The 21,550-nt window shown below is 37.8% G+C and overlaps 1 protein-coding gene across 3 annotated transcripts; it reads left to right on the forward strand.

The window, feature by feature from the left end:
- Positions 1-1,438: 1,438 nt before the first annotated feature.
- Positions 1,439-21,464, forward strand: nexn (nexilin (F actin binding protein)). Of its 3 annotated transcripts, XM_083554898.1 has the most exons (15): positions 1,439-1,652; positions 7,311-7,662; positions 7,881-8,072; positions 9,060-9,144; positions 9,246-9,394; positions 10,689-10,892; positions 10,978-11,154; positions 12,377-12,562; positions 13,271-13,465; positions 14,349-14,378; positions 15,614-15,808; positions 15,900-16,121; positions 17,052-17,240; positions 17,560-17,923; positions 20,599-21,464. In XM_083554898.1, exons 2-15 carry the CDS (start codon positions 7,360-7,362, stop codon positions 20,610-20,612), a joined length of 2,505 nt encoding a protein of 834 aa, XP_083411024.1. In that variant the 5' UTR covers positions 1,439-1,652; positions 7,311-7,359; the 3' UTR covers positions 20,613-21,464. The 3 variants fall into 3 exon arrangements, with proteins under 3 accessions (XP_083411024.1, XP_083411025.1, XP_083411026.1); XM_083554899.1 differs by lacking the exon at positions 14,349-14,378; XM_083554900.1 differs by lacking the exon at positions 20,599-21,464 and having other exon boundaries at positions 17,052-17,247; positions 17,566-17,692.
- Positions 21,465-21,550: the final 86 nt, after the last annotated feature.

Below are 21,550 nucleotides of genomic sequence, written 5' to 3' on the forward strand. Positions count from 1 at the left end.
TTCTGGTGCTTCATTTGAGATTTGCTGCATTAATAAAACAATATATAACTCTGTTTAGTTTCCTGCACTGAAATGTTACAGGTTCCCTCACTGAGACATCCTGAGAGCCTAAAAATGGACCAGCAGCTTTGTCACTGTGGACATGTCTGAGTGTTTTTCCCCTCAGAGCAAGTTGCAGAGGTTTTAGAGATTTCTAGGCTGCAGCCATTTGTTCTCCTCAGATATAGTGTTTGAGTTGAACAGCTGTGTCCTCAGCCTCCTTATTTTAGTACAAGAAGAGAAGAGAGGAATCTGAGCACACAGGAAGTTCCTGAGGAAAACTCTGCATGTAAATAAATATATACAGTCACTGTCATCTTACGTGGTCTATTCATTTCACTGACTCTGAGTCTGAGCTGTTAAATATAGCTTTGTGTGTGTGTGTGTGTGTGTGTGTGTGTGTGTGTGTGTGTGTGTGTGTGTGTGTGTGTTTGTGTGTTCTTAGCACTGAGCAGCTGTGGTATTTAGGTTATCATAAAGCAGGAAGATAATGCTGACTAATAGTCACTTACACACACACACACACACACACACACACACACACACACACACACACACACACACACACACACACACACACACAAAATAATTTTTCCAGGGTAGAATTAACCCATGCAACACCTTCAGTGTTGTTTATTGTTTTTAGCTACATTTTAACTGCAGTTAATTAAACACTACAGAAGTTAATTTAACACAAATTCTAGTATTGAATTAACTCCTGTAGCGTAGAATTAACTCCTATAGTGTAGAATGAACCCCTGTAGTGTTTAATTTACTTTTGTAAAGTTGAATAAACTCCTGTAATGTTGAATGTGCTCTTAAATGTACTTTTGTAGAGTTGAATTAACTCTAGTGTTTGATTAACTCCTGTGGTGTTAAACTTACTCTAGTGAATTAACTCATGTGGTCTTGAATCTACTTTTGTAGTGCTAAATTAACTCCCGTGGTTTTGACTCAACTCTTGTAAAGTTGAATTTAATTGAATTAACTTAATCTGTGGTGAATTAACTCCTGTGGTGTTGAAATCACTCTAGTGATGAATTAAATCTTTTCGAGTTGAATTAACTATAGTGTTGAATTGTCACCAATAGTGTTGAATTATCTCCGGTAGTTGAATTAATTGTCTTCAGTTCACTGATTTTGTTAACTCAGAGTGTCGTGAATGACTATGATGCTTACTCTTACAGTCTTGACTTGTAGAACAACAGAAACCCTGTAAACTGTTTACTTACTCAAAGCACAAAAGTGGCACTGATGTCTCTGAAGCCCCACAATGCTCATCTGCAGGGATCACCAGAAATATAGGAAACTGGGTGAGTAAAAATTGCAGCCGTGTGTGTGTGTGTGTGTGTGTGTGTGTGTGTGTAGTGTGGTGACAGCTGTAGAGTGGTGACGAGTGCGGAATGTGGTGGCCAGTGTATCAGGGCTTTTATGGCCAGGGCAGGTTTGTCTGTATGCCTCACTCATTCTGCTGTTAATCAGAGTAACACACACATACACACATAGCACACTGTGGAATTACGGATCTGGATCTCGCTCTGGACTCCAGAAGCTTTTATTTCGGGGAAAATTTCCTATGAGAATCAGGAGAAGAGAGAAGAAACTACAAACCGGTCAGTTTTAATTTTGGAGTTTTATTTATTTATTTATTTATTTATTTAATAGTAATCAATTACACACACGATTACTCTCACAGAATTGATTATAATAATTTCAGGTTTTATCTATGTCTGATTTTATAGCTAGAAGTGAAATGAGCTAACTTTTACATTTTATCTTTTAACTTTTTTTTATTATTATTATTTTATTTATTTTTCACGTATGTACATTTAAAAAAAATATATACTTTCTGTAAATTTATAATTGGTTTCTTTTATTCTATTTATACGTTTTAACTTTTTTAATGTACAGGGTTATTCAAAAAGAATGAACCGATATCATGACGCATTGCTTCAGTTCTCAAGCATGGTCATGGAATGAGTCAGTGACCATTTGAAAGAGGAATTATCTAAACTGGTTATGAGAATAATCCTTGTGACTTGGCTGGAGTTTTGTATTACTTTTCCTAAATAAAATATTGCGTAAACAACCCTGTTTTATTAAATATTATTATTTATTTCAAAAATCATAAACAAATAAAATGATTTATTTTTTTATTTATTGCATTATTGTTTGCCTCTTTTATGATTTTAATAAAAAAAATATTGGGATGTTATTTGTTTCATTTAATTACATTTTATTGTCCAAACTAAGCATAGTCTTTTCCTAATATTACATAGGCATAAATCAAGAAATGACATGATGTCATCATAATAGTTAATAGAAATCTTGATTTAAAAATACCCATGTGACTATAAAAAATAAAAATAAACGAATACTAAAAGCTCAGATTTATCCAGAAATGGAGCGATTACATTCAATGATGCCCATAAATAGATGCTCATCATGGAACGAGGTTTATTCGAGCTAAACATACTTTCCATATTACATATTTACAAAACAAAGAAACAAACAAATATATGAACACAAAAATAGAAAGACACTATGCTACAATTTCACTTTTTAAATAGTAAATTAATATTTAATCATAATAATAATCCATAATAATAATAGTTTTGATTCTCTGCTAAAAATAACTTAATAAATGTAATTTTTACAATGAAATTTATATATTCTGACCTTTAAATGTTATCTGTGTGTGTGTGTGTGTGTGTGTGTGTGTGTGTGTGTGTGTGTGTATCATTAAAGTGGAGATATATGAGTGGAAATTATGTAGACATTTGAGGTCAATTGTAATCCTAAATTCAGATTTTAAAAGATTACACTGAAAAACAGAGCAATACAAAAGTTTTTTTAAGTATAATCATAAAAGCTGTATGAGTGTGTGTGTGTGTGTGTGTGTGTGTGTGTGTGTGTGTGTGTGTGTGTGTGTGTGTTAACCCCCCTCCTTCACATAGCTGTTCACAAAATTAGCCAGGAGTCACATGGCCCCTCCCTGACAGCAGTTAAATTTAGTCTCTACATACTGTGCTTGGATTATGTCCTGTGGAAACCACAATGTTCTGGGAACATTACTTTTCTTTCAAACAAAAATCAAAACACAAAAAAATTATCTTTTACCGCTGATTTAAAGCTTTGCTGGTTTATAAATGTTACGCAAAAATGTTTATTGGACATTTATGGAAGGAAAAAATGCATTCTTTGCTATTCAATTCTAGAGAGAGTAATATAGAGAGATAGGGGATTAAACAACTGTTTATAGCAGCTATAATGTAAGTAAGTTTTTCTGTAACTATAAACAGGATGGAAAAGTATGACAATCTATTAGTATAATAGTTTCAGATTCAATCTACAGTGGTGTGTAAAAGTGTTTGCCCCTTTCCTGATTTCTTTTTTTTGCATGTTTGTAACGCTTGATTTGTTTCTGGATTTCTTTGGATCTCAGCATGATGTCTAGCTTTTGAGGATCTTTTGGTCTACTTCACTTTGTTAGGCAGGTCCTATTTAAGAGATTTCTTAAATGCGAACTGGTGTGACAGTAATCAGGCCTGGGTGTGGTGAGAGAAATTTAACCCAGGTGTGATAAACCACAGTTCTAACCGGGGGGGCAAACACTTTTTCACACAGGGCCATGTAGTTTTGAAAATAGTTTTTTACCTCAATAATAAAAATCATTTAAACTACATGTTGTTTTTACTTGTGTTATCTTTTACTAATATTTACATTAGTTTGATGATCTGAAACATTAACGTGTGACACACAGGCAAACAAATAAGAAATCAGAAACACTTTTTTACACCACTGTATCTCTGATTTTACAGCTAGAAATAAACATCAAATTTTTTTTCTTTAACTCCCGTTTATTATTTGTAAGGATGTCAGTATTCTGTAAAGTTTTAAGGAAAGCTTTAAGGACGGAGGAGTTTATGCTTCATTTTTCTGTAACATGATAAGATGTGCAAGACGGTAACTGGTAAATGCACATCTGTTAAATAAAATTCAGAAGTTGTTGAGTAAAGGAAATATAAAGGATGTGTGTATACACTTATGGATTTACACAGTGTTGTGATTGTGTGTTTAAAGATGTTTTCTTAAAAATAATGATCAGGACATAGAAAAATGTGTGTTTGTCTAACACGTTGTTAAAAAAGACACTATTTTTTATCTGTACATGTATTTGCATCCGTTCACTCCAAATATCATTCAGACTTTTTTGGCTCATCCACCATGCTGTAGTTCCTAACACATCTGTATTCGCTTCTATTTCCCAAAATCGACAAACTAGTAGCGTAATTTAAACTAGCATGACCAGACATTTACTAAGGATGCTGCACTGTTAGCTTTCATTGTTATTAGATATTAAGTAATGTTGCGATCTTTATTTGCTAAGCTTCTTATCTTCCCTTTTACCTCTTAGTTACATAGTAAAAAGAAATACGCTAGCTAGTAAGCTGATATGCCTAGCTAGCAACACAGCCTAGCCATTTTATTAAGAAGGCATGATAACACTATTCTTATCTTTCTACAAACTTTTGTTTACACATGAGAGGCTGGAGACTGAAGAATATTCGCATTGTGGTGCATTTCAAAGTTCAAGTCTAGTGAACTCTGATCTGCAATTCCAATCATTTGATGGAAGGTCATCAAGAAAGGGGACAGGCCATGCTTTGATCTCCTTAGAAAATCCAAATCCTTATTTTATTATACAATTATTTTGGATGGATTATTGTAATTTTATTAACCAAAATTGGTTTTCACAGGGTTCTCTGTGGTGTTTAATGACATGTCACTTGATTTCTATAATATGGACAAAACAAAAACATTTCATTCATATTCGTGTATTTTGACATTTATCTTTACTGCTCCTTCACCAAATTTCAAAATCATCGGAATAAATTTAGTCATCTTTTCATCCCATTTTCATTCTTTTTGAAAAAACATATAGTTATATATCTAAGCTATCTTTTAGCCAAACAATGATAAAACAATGTCTTATAGTTGATTAAAAGGTAATATTTAATTATTAGTATCATTATAACTATTATTATTCATTATGACAATTACTTTTTATTTTATCCTTATTCATTTCCAAATATTGCTTTTCAATTATGATTTTTGTAAATACACTGGACACAAGTATTGGGACTCCTAACTTTTCCAGCCAAATTGTTACCACAAAGTTGGAGTCACACGGTCGTGTGGGATGCCTTTTGATGCAGTAGCTTTGAATTTTCCCTTTACTTGAACTACCAGACCCAAACCTTTTTCGGCATGACAAATCCCCTGTGCACAAAGTCAACTTCATGACGAGATGGTTTACATGATTTGAAGTGAAAGATCTTGTGTGGCCTGCTATAGAGCTCTGACCTCAACCCTAATGAACACCTTTGTGATGAATTAGAACACCCCAGGCATTCCCAGTCTACATCAATACCTGACTTTACTAGCATTCTTGTAGCTGAATGATCACAAATCTCCTCAAGCATACTCCAAAATCTAGTGAAACCTCTTCCCAGAACATTACAGGTAAAATAAAAGCAAATGGTGACTAAGTGTGGAATGGGATCTTCAAAAAGTGCATACAAATCTTATGGTCAGGCGTACACAAACTTTTGTGCCCATAGTGTATCTATAACACCTGCGGAAAAAACAGACGGAGGTAGACTGCTAACAATAGTTTAGCTTTAAACACCCCTGTCTAGACCTGTATATGTGGAAGAATGACAATAAAGCTTGTGTTTTCATATTAGAAAAGAAGCTGCCTGATTTGTGTCACAGCATACAAAAACAGTTGGTGTCTTTTTGGGATGTTAAGTCATCTGGTCGCATCTGGTCATTTCCATATAAATTCCACTAAATTCTAGTGTGACTAAAGATTTACACTCTCACCGAACACATTCGACACTGCTATTCTTCCTGACATGAACGTAGGAGGAGTGAAAATACTTCAACATGTTCACAATGATGACACTGGTCATGTAGGACAGTTTAAAGATAATGAAAAGTCATTTGGGGTAAAAACAAAAGCATACAGACTTATGCTTAGGTCTGTTTTAGACTTTTGACTTCTCAGAAAGCTAGAGTTTTGTGCTGTTAGCATTTTCACTCGAACCTTCACAGCATCCCCTTAAACCAGAGGTTTTAGATGTTTTCAATCAGGCACAATTTTTGTGTTAATGGCTAATGGTTGCTTCTAGTTTTTACATTAGGGCTATAAAACGAATGTAGCTGTTTTTTGTTTCAATTAACACATTTGCAAAGCTAGTTTTAACAGGAATTAGTTTAAAAATGAATTGGAAAATATAACCACAGCATGATCAGTAGAATTAGGAAAAGCAATGCAAAAGTAAAGAAGAAATTGGGGTTGATTTTTTTGTTCCCTCTGGCAGGTGCTGATCCTGATCCTGATCCTGATTTGATCATTAATTCTTTTCTCAATGTAGCCAAAAAACAGTGATTCAACTAATTTAAGGTCATACAATAATTACATAGTTGTGTGGAAGTAACATCAACTTTGGTGAAAATCATTATAGATTTCGGGAGACGTATATATAAACATCGCGTTCTGGGTAATTGTCTCTGTTTTATGCTATCAAGCAACAAATAAGCATCAGTGCTGTGGTAAAACTGGTATTTCAGAAATATTCTAACACCCACACCCCTGTCTAGACCTCTGAGTCATAGAAGATTTCTGAAAAAACAAGTCCAAATGTCATGTTAGCATTTTTAATCAGTTGATATCGATGGAAACAGTCAAAGAAATAAAGCACCCAGTCTGTCTCTCTAGTTTTCTCTACATGGCAAAATGGAGCCATAATAAATGAGGCTTGCAGGCAAAATGTGCCAATGATGTAATTCTACATTAGCAGGATTAAATGATTGAGAATAATCCCAGTTAAATCTGCTTTATCTCCAAATCCAGAGGGGAATACTTATGCCATAGACTGTATGTTATGATACATAAATGTAATATGCGTTCACATTTTTATCTACATTCAGATAATCGTTGCTAAATGATTACATTTAAGTGCAATTGTTTGTTGCCAAACAGGTTTTCTAGGCCCTGCCCACTAAACAATAAATCAAGAGTAGAATGGTCTGTTTTTTTATATACTTATAAATAAATCAAATGTACCCCTGCTACAGATGTGGTTCTTTAAATTCCTAAAGTGTGATTAATGTGTTAATGTTCACGATAATTGTACTTCCTTGAAATGTTCCAGAGAAAAGATTTTTGTTGATTCAGTTCTCTCTTTTCTTCTTGATATCAGGCTTCATCTGAAGGATCTATCTCATATCTCTTCTAACAGAGAAGCCAAAATGACCGACGTAGCCGGAGTGCCCAAAGCCCTTGAAAACCTTGAAAACACAGAGCACATTAATGACTCAATGCACCTTGATGTCATGGAGAATCTTGAGACTAAAGAGGAGGAGATGAATGGTGTGACAGACGAAAAAGAAGAGTCAACAAAGAAGAGTGGCAGGACGAGGAAGCGTGAAAGGCCACAGAAGAGCCTGGAGGCTGGGCTCACCGAAGTGGAAAACATGAATGATGTTGGGAGCTTAGAGGTCTCGACTGAGAAGGACGAAGCCAACTTGACAGATGTTGCTCTGAAGCAAGAGGTATGGAGGGGATGATATCCTGTGTCAGTAATAAATGTAATAAGTGTCAGTTTAGTAATAACTGCTATCCATGTAAAATTTGTAAGGACATTGATAGGATGTCCTTTGGAGGTTCTTAAAGATAGTCATTATCAGATAGTCATGTTAGGTTCAAGCACATTCTCCAGCCTCAGGGTTGACCATCCTTGTCATCGTCTTGCTTGCTTTTCTCTCTAAAGAGGCTTCTCAAGATCAACAAACCAGTGCAGAAGAGCTACGTCCCAAAAATTGGCAAAGGAGATGTGAAGAGCAAGTTTGAGGCCATGAAGAAGGTCAGGGAGGAAAGGAACCGCATGAGAAGTGAGGAGGAGCAGAAGAAACGGAAGGAACAGTACATCAAAGAGCGAGAGAGAATCCGCAAAAAACAATTGGTCAGTATGTACAGAGTCTCTAAAGTTTGAAAACACCTAGACTTTTATGGTTTCTGAGAGACACATGAATTATTTTGTTTCTTTGCAAAAAAAAAAAAACAGAAATTGAACAGCATGAAGATTTACTTTGACCAAACAAATATATAAATGTACATTTGTTAAACTTTATTTTCATTGAAAAATCCTCTCTTAACATGAATAACTTTACACACTCTTGGCATTCAGTTGCGATCTGGTTCATCCCAAAGCAGTTCAGGATTTAGGATTTAGATGCGATGACTGGGCAGGCCATTCCATGATAACACACCGGCCGACTGTTTGCTCTATAAATAATGCTTGCTGTGCTTGGATGTGAAATTTTTTCAATTAGCTGCAGTCCAGGTGGAATTGCTTGGTTTGGAGTATGAAGTATTATGCATGTTATTTCTGATTTCCTTTTTACCTGGAATAAGCCTCCAATTTCCCCTGCTTCAAGAAAATGTCCAAACTATTAAGCTTCCACCTCCATGTTTGACTGTGGGTGTGAGAAAGTCTGTTTAAATCTTCTCCTCCTGTTCTCCGTCTAACATAAGTTGTCTTTTTTAGAGCCAAAAACGTGAAATCTCGAATCATCACTACACAAAACATTCTTCCAATTCTTGTGTGCTATTTGCCTTTCAACTAGTTTGTTGCATATAAGCAAAGAGAACATGCACGTGTCTGAAAAACTATAAAAGACTACGTTTTTCCAAACTGACAGGCACTGTAAGCATTATTCAATTTAAATAGCATTTATTTATGATTCAGTATTGTAGAAAAATGATGGAAATTTCAGAACTTTGAAGCAGCCATTGGTCATGTGACTCTAAAAGATCCAATCTGTTTCCCGTTTGTAGGCCGTGCTAACGGGTTTACCAGCCATTACGGTGTAATCACGGGGGAAGGCCACGTAAATGCAGATGATCCCCCAGATAAATCCTTTCTAACCTGCCATCTTATCCTCTGCAGATAAAAGAGCTGCTTGCCTCTAGTGACGAGGAGGAGGAGGAGGAAGTAAAACCGGTCGAGAAATCGTATGTCCCAAAGATCATCGGTGAGTCCAGAAACGCAAGAAAAACAGACAGAGTCCAAAATCTAAATCTATATCTTTCTTTTTAATCCTTATTACCCTTTCTGTTCCTGATGTGTCCACAGGCAGTGTGAAGGGGAAGTTCGCTGAGATGGAGAAGCACAGGCAGGAAGACCAAAAGAAGAAGATGGAGGAAGAGAGGAAGAAGCGCATCACCCAGGAAGCCTTGGAGAAGGCCAAGATTCAGAAGGAATTAGCCAAGAAGGCAGAGAAGGTGAGTAAGTGCATTAAGGGAAGGAGTCTCCAGTGTGAGCAGTTTGTATGAATCGCAGATAAAGCTGTAATTGGCAGAGAAGGCCATGCTGTTTTCACCACTGTCCAGAGACAAGCTGGAATGGGAAAGACAAAGTGTCAATGATTACTTTCCTGGTTTATTCCTGGTTTACAGCAAGTTCTCAAAGCAAAAATAAAAAACATTAAGACCAACAGATTTTGTCAAACTTTGGATTTCTATCCTTTTTTCCCTGATCATATAAAAAAAATCTCATCCAGTCGATGAACCAAGTTAGCAAAGTGAGGACTCGCTTCAGAGCGCTAGCATATGGTAGTTCAAAATTAGCGCATGTAAGTGGAAGTGTGTTAGTCAACCAGTTAAGGTTTTATTAGGTCAGTATAAGATAATAAATGTCACAAATTTGCAAATGATTATTGTTTAGAAATGAGAAAACACCCTTTTATCCAGATTGCTTGTTTCAAAAATAAGCACGGCCCTGACGTAGACCAATTGTCTCCGTGGCATCTGCCTCAGAACTCCGAGTCTCAGGCTGTAAAAGTGGCAGGTCCAGACGACATGTGACTGCCAACTGTTTCCCACACAGTCTAAAACGAGCTGTCAGCCACTTTTTTTTTGTCAGGGACCGAATTAGACCCCTCTATCTGGGACATAGCAAACAGAGGCAGCTGAGCCAGCGGAACGAGCCAAGCCTTATCTCTTGCTTGGCTCTGTCTCTTTGTGTATTAGATAATGAGTCTGTTGCAGCAGCATGCAGTTACATGGCCATTCTGTTTATTTCCTTAGCACATATTTAGCTACTAAAGCTAACACCCAAAATATCAAGAGAAGATTTTAAGTTAAAATACAGACACATTTTTAGACTTAATTTAGTGACAAATGTCAAATGGTCAAATGAGAAATTTACTGATTCATTTTGAATCGATTCAGGACCAAAAGTTCTGCTCACGCACCAGCTCTTTCCTTTTCCATTAAAGAGCAACACACAGGCTAAAATTTGTTGTCTCTTAATGGTTCAATCACTGCTTTTGACTCTACATCAACACAAAAAAGTTGGAGATGTGAAGTAATACACAGACCTTTTTGGACTTCTCCAAACGTAAAAATGAAATGGAATGTTTTTTTTTACTTTTCTTTCGAAAAATTCATTGAAAAGATTACAAAGTGCTTTTTGGATTCTTTATACAAAGGTCTGATGTGTTAAAGATCGGCTTTCACACACCAGATCAGTCAAGATACCATAAATTTTTTTTATTTATACAACTTCATATTGCAGGAAGGAGATAGCAGTGTTTTGGTGCAAGTCGTCCCAACGAAATCGCAAAAGCAACCTGGGAGGATCAAAATGAATTTCGAAGACATGGAGAAGAGTCGAGAGGAGGAGATAAAGAAGAGGAGTGAGGAGGAAAAGAAGAAGAGATATGACGAGAACCGCCGTTCCTTCAGAGAGGCCAAGCAGCATTCTGTTTCTGCAAACCAGGTTTTTGGAAAATATTAATATAAAAGAGGTATGGAAAGATGTCTCAGTTTTGTCCGATTGTTCTGATGTATTTGTGGTTTTGCAGGATGATGAGGAGTGTCAGGGAAAAGAGAAGGAGCGCATGACTCCAGGAAAGCTGCAGCTGACCTTTGAGGAGCAGGAGAAGGAGCGACAGGATAAGCAAAAGAAGCAGGCCGAGGAGGAGGCCAAGAGGAGGCTTCAGGAGGAGAGGAGAGCTTTCGAGGAGGCTAAACTGGGCATGGTACAAACTTTATATTAATTCTTTACTTGTTTATGGTCCCTATTCAGGCTTATTATTCATGATGCTTACTATAAACTAAGAAAAAGAGATGCACTCATGGTGAAAAAATAAGGTTTTTGAACAATGAAAAATGGAGTCGCCAGTGTGAGAGGTAAAGCTGTGACTTTTTGTGGATGGAAACATGCCAACATGAATGTGTTGAGAGGCTGTTGGGGAAATTAAAGTTTGTATATGCAATATGTAAATGATATTTCAGGACTTGGTGCGAGATGAAACAGAGAACATTAAAATGATGCATTAAAATGATGTTAGGCCTTACACCTAGCATTGGATTATCATCCTGTACCATGGCGACCCACCAACATTGACAAATTGAAGCTCTCATGATGTTTGCAGTGCAAAACTGACCGACGATATCAAAATAACACTTGGTTTTCCTGACTTATTTCATAAATATGGCTCATTAGACTTCCCGTGGGCTCACCACCTGCAGGAGGGACCGTAAGGGACGGTGCTGTGAGGATTGGGCAGCAGTCGAAGGCGGGGGCCTGCTTAGACTGCTGCCCCCGCGACCCGAATTACGGATAAGCGGGAGAAAATGAATGAATGAATGAATGAATGGCTCATTAGATTTTGATATCTGCTGTTCTAAATGATGCACAGGGGTGAAGTATTGCCATTAGATTACATTTATTTAAAAGGGTGTTAATTATTAGTTAGAGAGAGAGAGACAGAGAGAGACAGAGAGAGAGAGATTATTTTCATGCATCTGTACTGTGTATCTTTTCAAAATTACCATACAGCAAATAACCATATAAGTTACACCACATGCAAAATTCATCCATGTAGCTCAGAAAGGTCATTAGGAAAATGTTTGTAGTAGCGGTCTCACCCCCGAATGGAACTGTAACTGTATGTTACGATGGTTACAGTCGTTTATAAGCATCTCATTAATTTGTGAAAGTAAAAACAGAAAAAAAAATTGTTTAAAGGACTTGAAAATGAAACTGCTGTAGTATAATAGAGCAGCAATGGCATGGCATGTCATTAAGGGAAACTAATCTACAGGATTGTAATGAGTGGTGATTTTTCTTCATCATTTCTATTGTTGACTATTTTCCACACATAAAATGTGTTTGATGTTCTTTACATCGCAAACCAGATTGATTTTAAACATTTAGAAAAACTAAACGCATCTCTGGTTTGTGTCTTGGTGGTCCAGGCTCCGGATGATGAGGACGAGACGAGACAAGATGAGAAGGAAGAGATCCGACCGGGGAAACTCAGGCTCAGCTTCGAAGAGCTGGAACGACAGAGACTGGAGGATGAACACAAACGTGTGGAGGAGGAAAGAAAGAGACGCATCGTGGAGGAGAGGAAGGCGTTCGCTGATGCCAGAAAGAGCATGGTCAGACCTGTCACGAATTCAACGCTTTATATAGTTTCCTTAAAAAACTGTAGGCAGGCCTCAGAGGTTTAGCCCACAAATTGTTCAAAGTTTGCTTTTTTTGACGATTCAACATTAAACATCATTGTCTGGGGTGGGCAGTTTATGATGTATTAAAGGCTTTAGAATCAGCTAACACAGCTAACAGCCTGAAAGCTGGAAATCCCTGAAGGCTGAGGTGACGTCACCCAACCCCCGCTTCTCTTTTCTGAGTGTATGAGTGAGGGAACTTCTCCGGGCGGTGGGTGCACACTCCGGGTCCCGGAGTGACCATGACATTATGTAATAATTGACGCGACGGTGCAAACGGTAAAAAAAACAAAAAAACGATAATTGTTTTTGCTCTGACGCCCTGTGCCACCCCCAAGCAGCAATCATAACTAGTTTAAAACAGAACGTGTGCTCTACCCTAAATGGTGGCTTGCTGTGTGATTGACCAGTTAGGTTTTTAATCCGCTCATAAATAAAAAGCAACTACTGATTTTGTGAAATGTAATTGAGTAAAAAGATATTCGACTTTGAAACGTAGTGAAGTTAAAGTAAAAGTTTCACCAAAAAGAAATATTTGAGTAAAGTACAGATACGCGAAAAAGGGATCGGGATCGCCTGAAAAACATCTTCGCTTCGCTAAAGCTAAATAGTACACCTCGGGTGCTTGTCTGTTTTCAGCACCTAGACGAGGAAGATGACATCCTGCTGGCTGCCATGAGCGTCGATGAAGGAGCCACTCCGGGGAAACTGGCCATCAGCTTTGAGGATCTGGAGAGGCAACGTCGTGGGGAAGAGCAGAAGAGGAAGGAAGAAGAGGCCAAGCGTCGCCTGGAGGAGGAGAAGAGGCTGTTCGCGGAAGCTCGCAAGAACATGGTGAGGCGAGCTTGCTCAACCCTGCACTGATTAGCATGCATCTACTCACCTCTGAGAGTTAACACAATATCAATTCATAGTCATGGTCCATTCACAGCAATCCCCTTGAGCTAACACTGCAATTAGCTGAACTTCAATTTCCATATCAAAACTGTCAATAATAAGAGCAATAATTAAACTAGTGTATATATATATATATATATATATATATATATATATATATATATATATATATATATATATATATTTTTTTTTTTTTTTTTTATGTAATATAAATTTTTTTTAATTGCAGTTCTTTATAATAACTTCTCTCTTAAAATGCTACATTACTGGCTGATATCTCAAAATACTAGGACTCAACAGAACTCCTTAGAACTAGCTTATCTCAAAATGCTAGGTTGCTAAAATACTAGCGTATCACTCAAAAGGATAGCTTTTTACAATAAGATTTGATAGTTTGCTATAGTACTAGCTTATCTCTAAAATTGTTAGCTTGCTACAGTAACAAATTTTTACCTTTTGACAATACTAGTTTATCGCTTAAAATGCTAGCTTGCTACACTACTAGCATAATCGCATGTTCAATGTTTGCTTGCTTATCTATAGATCAACTCAGCACACTATCCTGCTGATTTCTTATGCATCCTCAGCAGCGAACTTTATGTTTTCTTCCCGTCATGTCTGTAAAGTGTCCCATATTATTTATTACAATATAAACCAGATTAGAGCAGAAGGTTGAACATGAGGAGAGATCCTTAATGTGACAGGAAAAGAAATATGCTATGTGAGTGTGAGTGTGTGCTTACCTGTTGCAATGCTGCTGTGCTTCTCTTGTATGCTTCTTTCAATCTGTGTCTCTGGAAAAACCTTGTTCCGGGATCAGGACGATGTGGAGGTGCTTGGGGCAGGAGAAGTAAGACACTTTCTAATCAAATGAACAATTCAGCTATGTTAAATCTATTGAAATATTGTTCTGAGGTTAATATATATGGCACAGGCGATTATATGCCATTATTCTGGGAGATGCAAACCTGCCTGATTGAACCGTAAAAACATTTATATAAAGTTTCTATTCTATTCTATTCTATTCTATTCTATTCTATTCTATTCTATTCTATTCTATTCTATTATATTATATTATATTATATTATATTCTATTGTGTTATACACTATAATCTATTCCATTATATAATTGTTCTGTTCTTTTTATCTGTATCTTGTTTTCTCCTACTGAATTCTATTCTATTCTATTCTATTCTATTCTATTCTATTCTATTGTGTTATATACTATAATCTTTTCCATTATATAATTGTTCTGTTCTTTTTATCTGTATCTTATTCTCTCCTACTGAATTCTATTCTATTCTATTCTATTCTATTCTATTCTATTCTATTCTGTAATGTACTCTTTATATTAATGTATTTTTACTTTTTAAGCTGTTTTTTATTCTCTCTTATTGAATTATCTTTCAGCTAATTCTATTCTATTCTATTGATTTCTGTTGTTTTAGTGGTACTCTATTTTCTCTCACTGAATTATTTTCCAGTCTGTTTTATTGTTTTTATTTTTCTTATTACTTGTTAACTTATCTTCCAGTCTTGCTATTTAGTTCTTTTTTTATTATTGTTTTCTGTTCTGTTCCATTCTATTTGTTTTTGTTGTTGTGTTCTATTCAGTTACATTTTATTCTTGTCTATTCTCTGTTGTTTTTTATTGGTCTATTCCTTTCAATTTATTTTTATTATTTTTCTATTTATTTCTGTTTTTAATTAGCTGTACATTATCATCTTTATCGAATTATCATCTAGTCTATGCTATTTGGATCTATTCTAATCAGATTTATTTAGGTACATTCTACAGACTAATAATTTAAATAATTTACATTATTTAGTTTGTACATATTCTTTTTGAGACTACAGAATTTTATTCTACTCAATTTAATTTTATTTAGTTAAATGTATTTTACACTCATAAACTTTATATTCTTTTCTATTAAGTTGTTCTATTGGAATGTTCTGTTAAATTTGCATGTGTTATATTTTGCTTGGTGAATCCTACTTATTTTTTTGCTCAGCAGTACAGAGCATGTCTGATTTTTATAAAGTTGAGCTATTCTATAAGCTACTCTTCTCGGTGTGTCCCCATAGGTGCAGGATGAGGACGAGACTCTGTTGAGGACGGAGTCACAGGAAGCACTGCATCCTGGGAAGCTGGAGATCAACTTCGAGGAGAAGATGAAGATAAAAGAGGAAGAGGAGCGGAAAAGGAAGGAGGAGGCACGGCGTAAGAAGTTTGAGATGGAGAAAAAAGAGTTTGAGCAGATGCGTCAGGAGATGGGCGAGGTTAATATCATTCTTACTTTCCTTAAAGTTTATCACACAAACTCCAGCATGTTTACTCCAACAAATTCCGCCTTGCGTGTGTGTGTCTCAGGAAATAATCAATGAGACGACGGAGGTGGTAAGCACCGAGTATGAGGAGCTAACAAAACTGAAGAGAACTGGCACCATCCAGGCCAAAAACCTGAAGGTGAAGTTTGAAAAGATCAAGCAGCTTACAGATGAGGAGATTCAGAGGAAGATTGAAGAGGAACGAGCAAGGAGGAAAGCCATCGATAATGAGATCAAAGAGAGAGAAGCAGAGCGCTGCGCTGAGGTACGAGCCACAAACATGACTAGTTCTATTATATATGTAGAGGCACATAAACAACCTCTTCAGCAACTGAGGAATATTTCTTATTGGGAACATTAGAACTTTTTCTAAAGTCTAAGAACTTTTTTTTTTAGAAAAACAGAATCCAGGAAACACGTCTATGAACCATTTTGTAAACCCAGGAACTTTACCAGAACTCTAGGAACTCAAATTTTTTTAAAATAGGAAACTGTTTTTAAGCACCCGAAGAAAACAAATTTGGATTTTACTTTCAAAAAATCCACAAACCTGCAGAAGTGGTGGCTTAGTGGTTAGGGCATGTTGAGGGTTTTAAGATCGGAAGGCTGATATCACTAAAATGCCACTCTTGGAGCCCTCAGTTCTCCAGGGGCGCTGTAACATGGCTGACCCTGCGCTCTGACCCCATCTTCCTACGTCGCTGAAATATGAGAAGAAATAACAATTTCCTTGTGGGAACAATGAAGTATTCTAAAAAAAAATGTTTTCCTGAAGACTATTTAAAACACAATTCATTTTTTTTTAACAAAAGCAGATAAGCAGATGTTCAGATAATCAGGACATTTCTTAGAAATCTAGTCCAGTACTGTGTGAAACAGGAAGATTTCGAGTGGCTTGCTATAGAGCTCAGACCTCACCCCTACTGCACACCTTGGGGATGAATTGGAACGCTGTCTGCATCCCAGTCCTTCTCACAATACATCAGTACCTGACTACTTAATCTCTTGTGTTTGAAATAATCTTCACAAATCTCCACGAGCACACTCAAGAATCTAAAGGAAAATCCTCCCAGAAGAGCGGAGAGATTAAATGTGGAATGGGTTGCTCAAAAGCACATACAAATATTATAGCAAAATGTCCACAAAATTTGGTCCATTATGATGTATGTTGACTTGTATGTTTTCTCGGCTGCAGGATGAGGACGAGGACATGAAGGGCGCTGCGAAACCAGAGGACGCACCATTCAAGCAGAAAGTGGACATGCGTGCACGGTTCGAGCAGATGGCCAAAGCGCGCGAGGAGGAAGAGAAGAGGAGGATCGAAGAGCAGAAGCTCCAGAGGATGCAGTTCGAACAGCAGGAAATCGACGCAGCACTCCAAAAAGTAAACTGTTCATATGACGCTTTGTTTAAGAGATGACAGTTGAAGTGGGTTGATCCAAAATGTATTTTCGATGCTTTGAATTAAAAGGCTTGTGTTCACTGTGAGGAGCATGATGATGATGATGAAAGTTGTATGTGCTTTAGTTTCACCCCATGGATCGGTTAGTATGTTTCTGGCATATCTGCCAAATGCAGCTTTCAAATAGTCAGAAAAAAAACCACATAATGTTTCATATGCCCCTCTTAATGCTTGACGGATTTGTATGCACCAATGCTTTGGACCACAATTCCTGAAACATGTTATGGTGTATGTGTGTCAGAAAAAGGAGGATGAAGATGAAGATGAAGGCAGCGTTGTGAACGGCTCGGCAACCTACGACGAGGAGGACGATCACGTCCGCTCTGGCGCTCCGTGGTTCAAAAAGCCGCTGAAGAACCAGACGGTGGTGGACTCTGAGCCTGTGCGCTTCACGGTGAAGATCACGGGTGAGCCCAAGCCTGAGGTTACGTGGTGGTTCGAGGGTGAGCTGCTGCAGGACTGCGAGGATTATCAGTACATTGAGCGTGGTGAGACCTACTGCCTCTACCTGCCTGAGACCTTCCCGGAGGATGAGGGCGAGTACATGTGCAAGGCTGTGAACAGCCGCGGCAGCGCCGCCAGCACGTGTATCCTCACCATCGAAAGTAAGCAGTCGCCTGTGTCACGGCCTGTTAACCAGCGCATGTCTGTTTCTCTTCTCCCTCTACTTCTAACTCCAAATAAACTCCAATATCACTTATTTAATTATTTATTTAGTCTTAGCCAAAACATATACACCACACACTTCTATTTATTTTATATTCATTGTTGTATGAGTTTTAAGATTACATGTATGTCATTCGGCAGACGCCCTTATCCTGAGTGACAGTTATCTTAGTTATACAGCTAAGCAAATGAGGGTTAAGGGCCTTGCTCAAGGACCAGATTGGCAGTGGCAGATTGGTAGTGCTGGGATTTGAACCCATAACCTTTCCATCAGAAGCATAACATTTTATCCAATGTGCTACCACTCCGTCCTCACTTATGGACACAGTCCACGCCTCCCTCATTTCAACCTCTGTATTCCCAGAGGCCACTATTCTGTATTTCTAGAGGCCACACCTTAGTATTTCTAGAACACAGCTCTGTCACAGCTCTGCCTTTCTTGAGGCCACACCTCCTTCTTTCCAGAGGCCATGCCCTCTTCAACTCGTCAACTTTTTGCAATATGAATTGTAATAATTATAATGTCTAATAGGGGGAGTGGTGGATCCAGCGGTTAAGGCGTTGGATTGCCGATCGGAAGGTCTGGGGTTCAAGCCCCGGTATCGGCAAGCTGCCACTCTTGGGCCCTTGAGCAAGGCCCTTAACCCTCTATGCTCCGGGGGTCCCTTACGAGGGAAATATTAAGGTCCGTGACGTCGGAGTGACGTGGGGCCGCCTTCCCGTGGGCTCACCACCTGCAGGAGGGACCGTAAGGGACGGTGCTGTGAGGATTGGGCAGCAGTCAAAGGCGGGGGCCTGCTTAGACTGCTGCCCCCGCGACCCGAATTACGGATAAGCGGGAGAAAATGAATGAATGAATGAATGAATAATGTCTAATAATTATGTAATGGTGTCATGGCCAAAAAACCCTAAGTTCAGTATCCAGGTTTGTGGTGTCAAAAAGAAAGATTTTATTGATCAGAAATAAAGCCAGGCAGTTACATGAAAGCACTAAAAAACACAAAGTCAGTACACAATCTTTATATACCCTTTCAGTGGTGGGCCGTGCATTTGGTACCTGGGCCTTCAGTGGGGACTTACCCGACTTAATCGACCTCTTAATACCACCACTATCACGTCGCAATTATAGAAACCATCAATACTATACAAAAACGCAATATAACAACGCGTGGTATTACAGAGGGAGAGGAATTTCACATATGGAGGGTGAATACCATTTTACTAAAGCAAGAAACCCAGTTAAAACAGTGTAATCCAGTGGTACCGCTCGTATTCACATGTCTGGAAGTGGCGAACAAACCCTTTCCCGGGCTGAGACAAGCTAGCTAGCTTCGGGGTTGGCCGACCTCCTCAAGATGTCTAGCTTTTCTTAAAAAAGTATTTTTAAGTATGTCCGAGAACAAATCAATTTCTCATCCTCCGTAGGCATTAAAAAATTCTAACTCAGATGTATTAATTTATGCAGAGCTACAGACGTCTTTTGCCAGTCAAAAATTGGCTGTAACAGTTTCCCTCTGAGCAACCAGTCAGACGGAAACTCATTCCTTTAGAGACTATGGTAAAAGGGCCAGCAGAACAGACTTTGAAGGCCCTGGGTAGATTAGATAGACATGGCAGCACATAAAAGCTGAAATCTGATTGGACCTAAAATCTAACATCCACAAACACGTACTGGAAGCAGTGCAGCCAAGAGAAACGCTACGAAATGAAGAGAATAAACTGTTGGGAATAAATTAACACAATTTCCTGGAACAAATATTAAAATGTAGGTTGTAAATGTAGGTCAGTGCTTCTGATAATGTTTAGGCCAGCAGAGAAGACTTTGCTAGCCCTGAACGCCTGCCACTGTACCCTTTATATCTGTCACCATTACCTTAGGTTCTTTCCAATTATATAAAATGATGGTGGCAGAGCCCATCCATCACTATTTTTAAAAAGAAGTTATGTGTGAGTCACTTATGGACGCTTCATGACCCTCTCTCCCAGGCACCACTTTAAATCCTGGCTATCTGTTCTTTTGACACATTTATTACTCTTGACAAATCACCCCTTCAGAAGTTAGGAACAAGACGGCTTCAATCACACATGAATTACTTTTTTAAAAATACTGATTTGGCTGCATACCACAAAAATATATTCTATGCATGATAGAAACACACGAATGAAAAAATTGTTTAAGATGTAAAAAGCACCATAATGGCAGCAGAATTTTTCCTCCACTAACACCTCATGCTAACATTAAAGCCAGCTTGCTACGTTTGCTAATGTACTTAAAGCTAGCTAACCACTGCTGTTTTCAAAACTCATTTTGATTAGCACTGATGTGTACTGATGTCGTTTGTGACAATCTCTATTTTCAGACGTATTCAGGGTTTGAATACACAGAGAGGATTTAATTCTGGAACTGCCTAAAGCTGTATTACAGCTTAGGTGGAAATGAATCAATTTATCATGATGACTTGTGTCAAAGAGTCATTTCTATATATAAAAAAAGGAATCATTGATGAATCAATTATCACTTTTCCTTGTTTTTGACATCTACCTCATCAAGACTCTCTGTCTCTCTCTCTTTCCATCTGTCTGTCTGTCCCTCTGTCGGTCTGCCTCTCTCCAGCTGAGGACTACTGAACAAACCCCCCCCTCCACTCTCTTTCTCCGGAACTTTCCCTGTCTGTTCATATGTCCTTGTCTTTGTCTTTTTTTTTTAAATATCTCATGGTAGGGCCAAACATTCTTCTTCAGGTGAGGAAAGCAGCCTGAATGTGTGTGTATGTGTGTGTGTGATTTTCCACCATTCCTCCCATGAATCCACACGAGGTTAAAGTAAGTAAAGATGTGTTTACATGTGAAAGCTGCCCTCACCATCAGAAAGAAGCCTTTCAGCGAATTTGTGCCAAAAAAACAATCACCAGGTTCTCATGAGCTTTTCATACGTACACTTCGATTCGACAAGATTTAAGGCTTGAATAACACAACAGGGTGAACTGCTGTTTCTGCTTGGCAGAGGAATAAGAGGAAGCCCGGCTGTTTAAAAATAATCTCCCCAATATTGAAAAGATTTTAGGAAGCAAGAAACAATGAATTACAAACTATTTATATTTATTTCACTATAAAACTTGTCATGTTACCAAAAACACTGCAGTGAAGTCCAGAAAATGTCTCAAAACATATTACAGCTTTTGCTCTGAAAATGGAGACTCCTTACATAACAACAGTCCATCATATGTGTCCCTTTGGACAAGCCGTTACTATGGAACACCCATCCTGCTGTGCAGGAACAGCAGGATTTCATCCTTTTCGCGATTTGAAAGTTCATTTGATGTTCACCTTTTCATAAGCAATGTGTTTCTATGTTGAGTTAAAGACTATTGTGATTAGCGTAGCGACATTCTGCTGAGGTTTGCATACAGTGAGTTTAGGATAGAACTGTTTAAAAAATTGTGATTTTTAAACTTTTAATAAAACAAACTAAAAATTAAACCACTGCATGGTGTTATGTATTATGTTTGACATCACTGATGAACCACAGAACAAAAAAACAACAAAAAAACCTTTGTGTTTATGAG

This window comes from Silurus aristotelis, assembly GCF_946808225.1.
Source record: "Silurus aristotelis genome assembly, chromosome: 11".
Classification (NCBI taxonomy): domain Eukaryota; kingdom Metazoa; phylum Chordata; class Actinopteri; order Siluriformes; family Siluridae; genus Silurus; species Silurus aristotelis.

Bases quoted from the DNA above. Each gene is read 5' to 3' on its own strand.
- nexn (XM_083554898.1), top strand. From the start codon at position 7,360: ATGACCGACGTAGCCGGAGTGCCCAAAGCCCTTGAAAACCTTGAAAAC. The intron at 13,466-14,348 runs GTGAGGCGAGCT...TTCCGGGATCAG, and splicing joins CGGAAGCTCGCAAGAACATG to GACGATGTGGAGGTGCTTGG. The intron at 14,379-15,613 runs GTAAGACACTTT...GTGTCCCCATAG, and splicing joins AGGTGCTTGGGGCAGGAGAA to GTGCAGGATGAGGACGAGAC.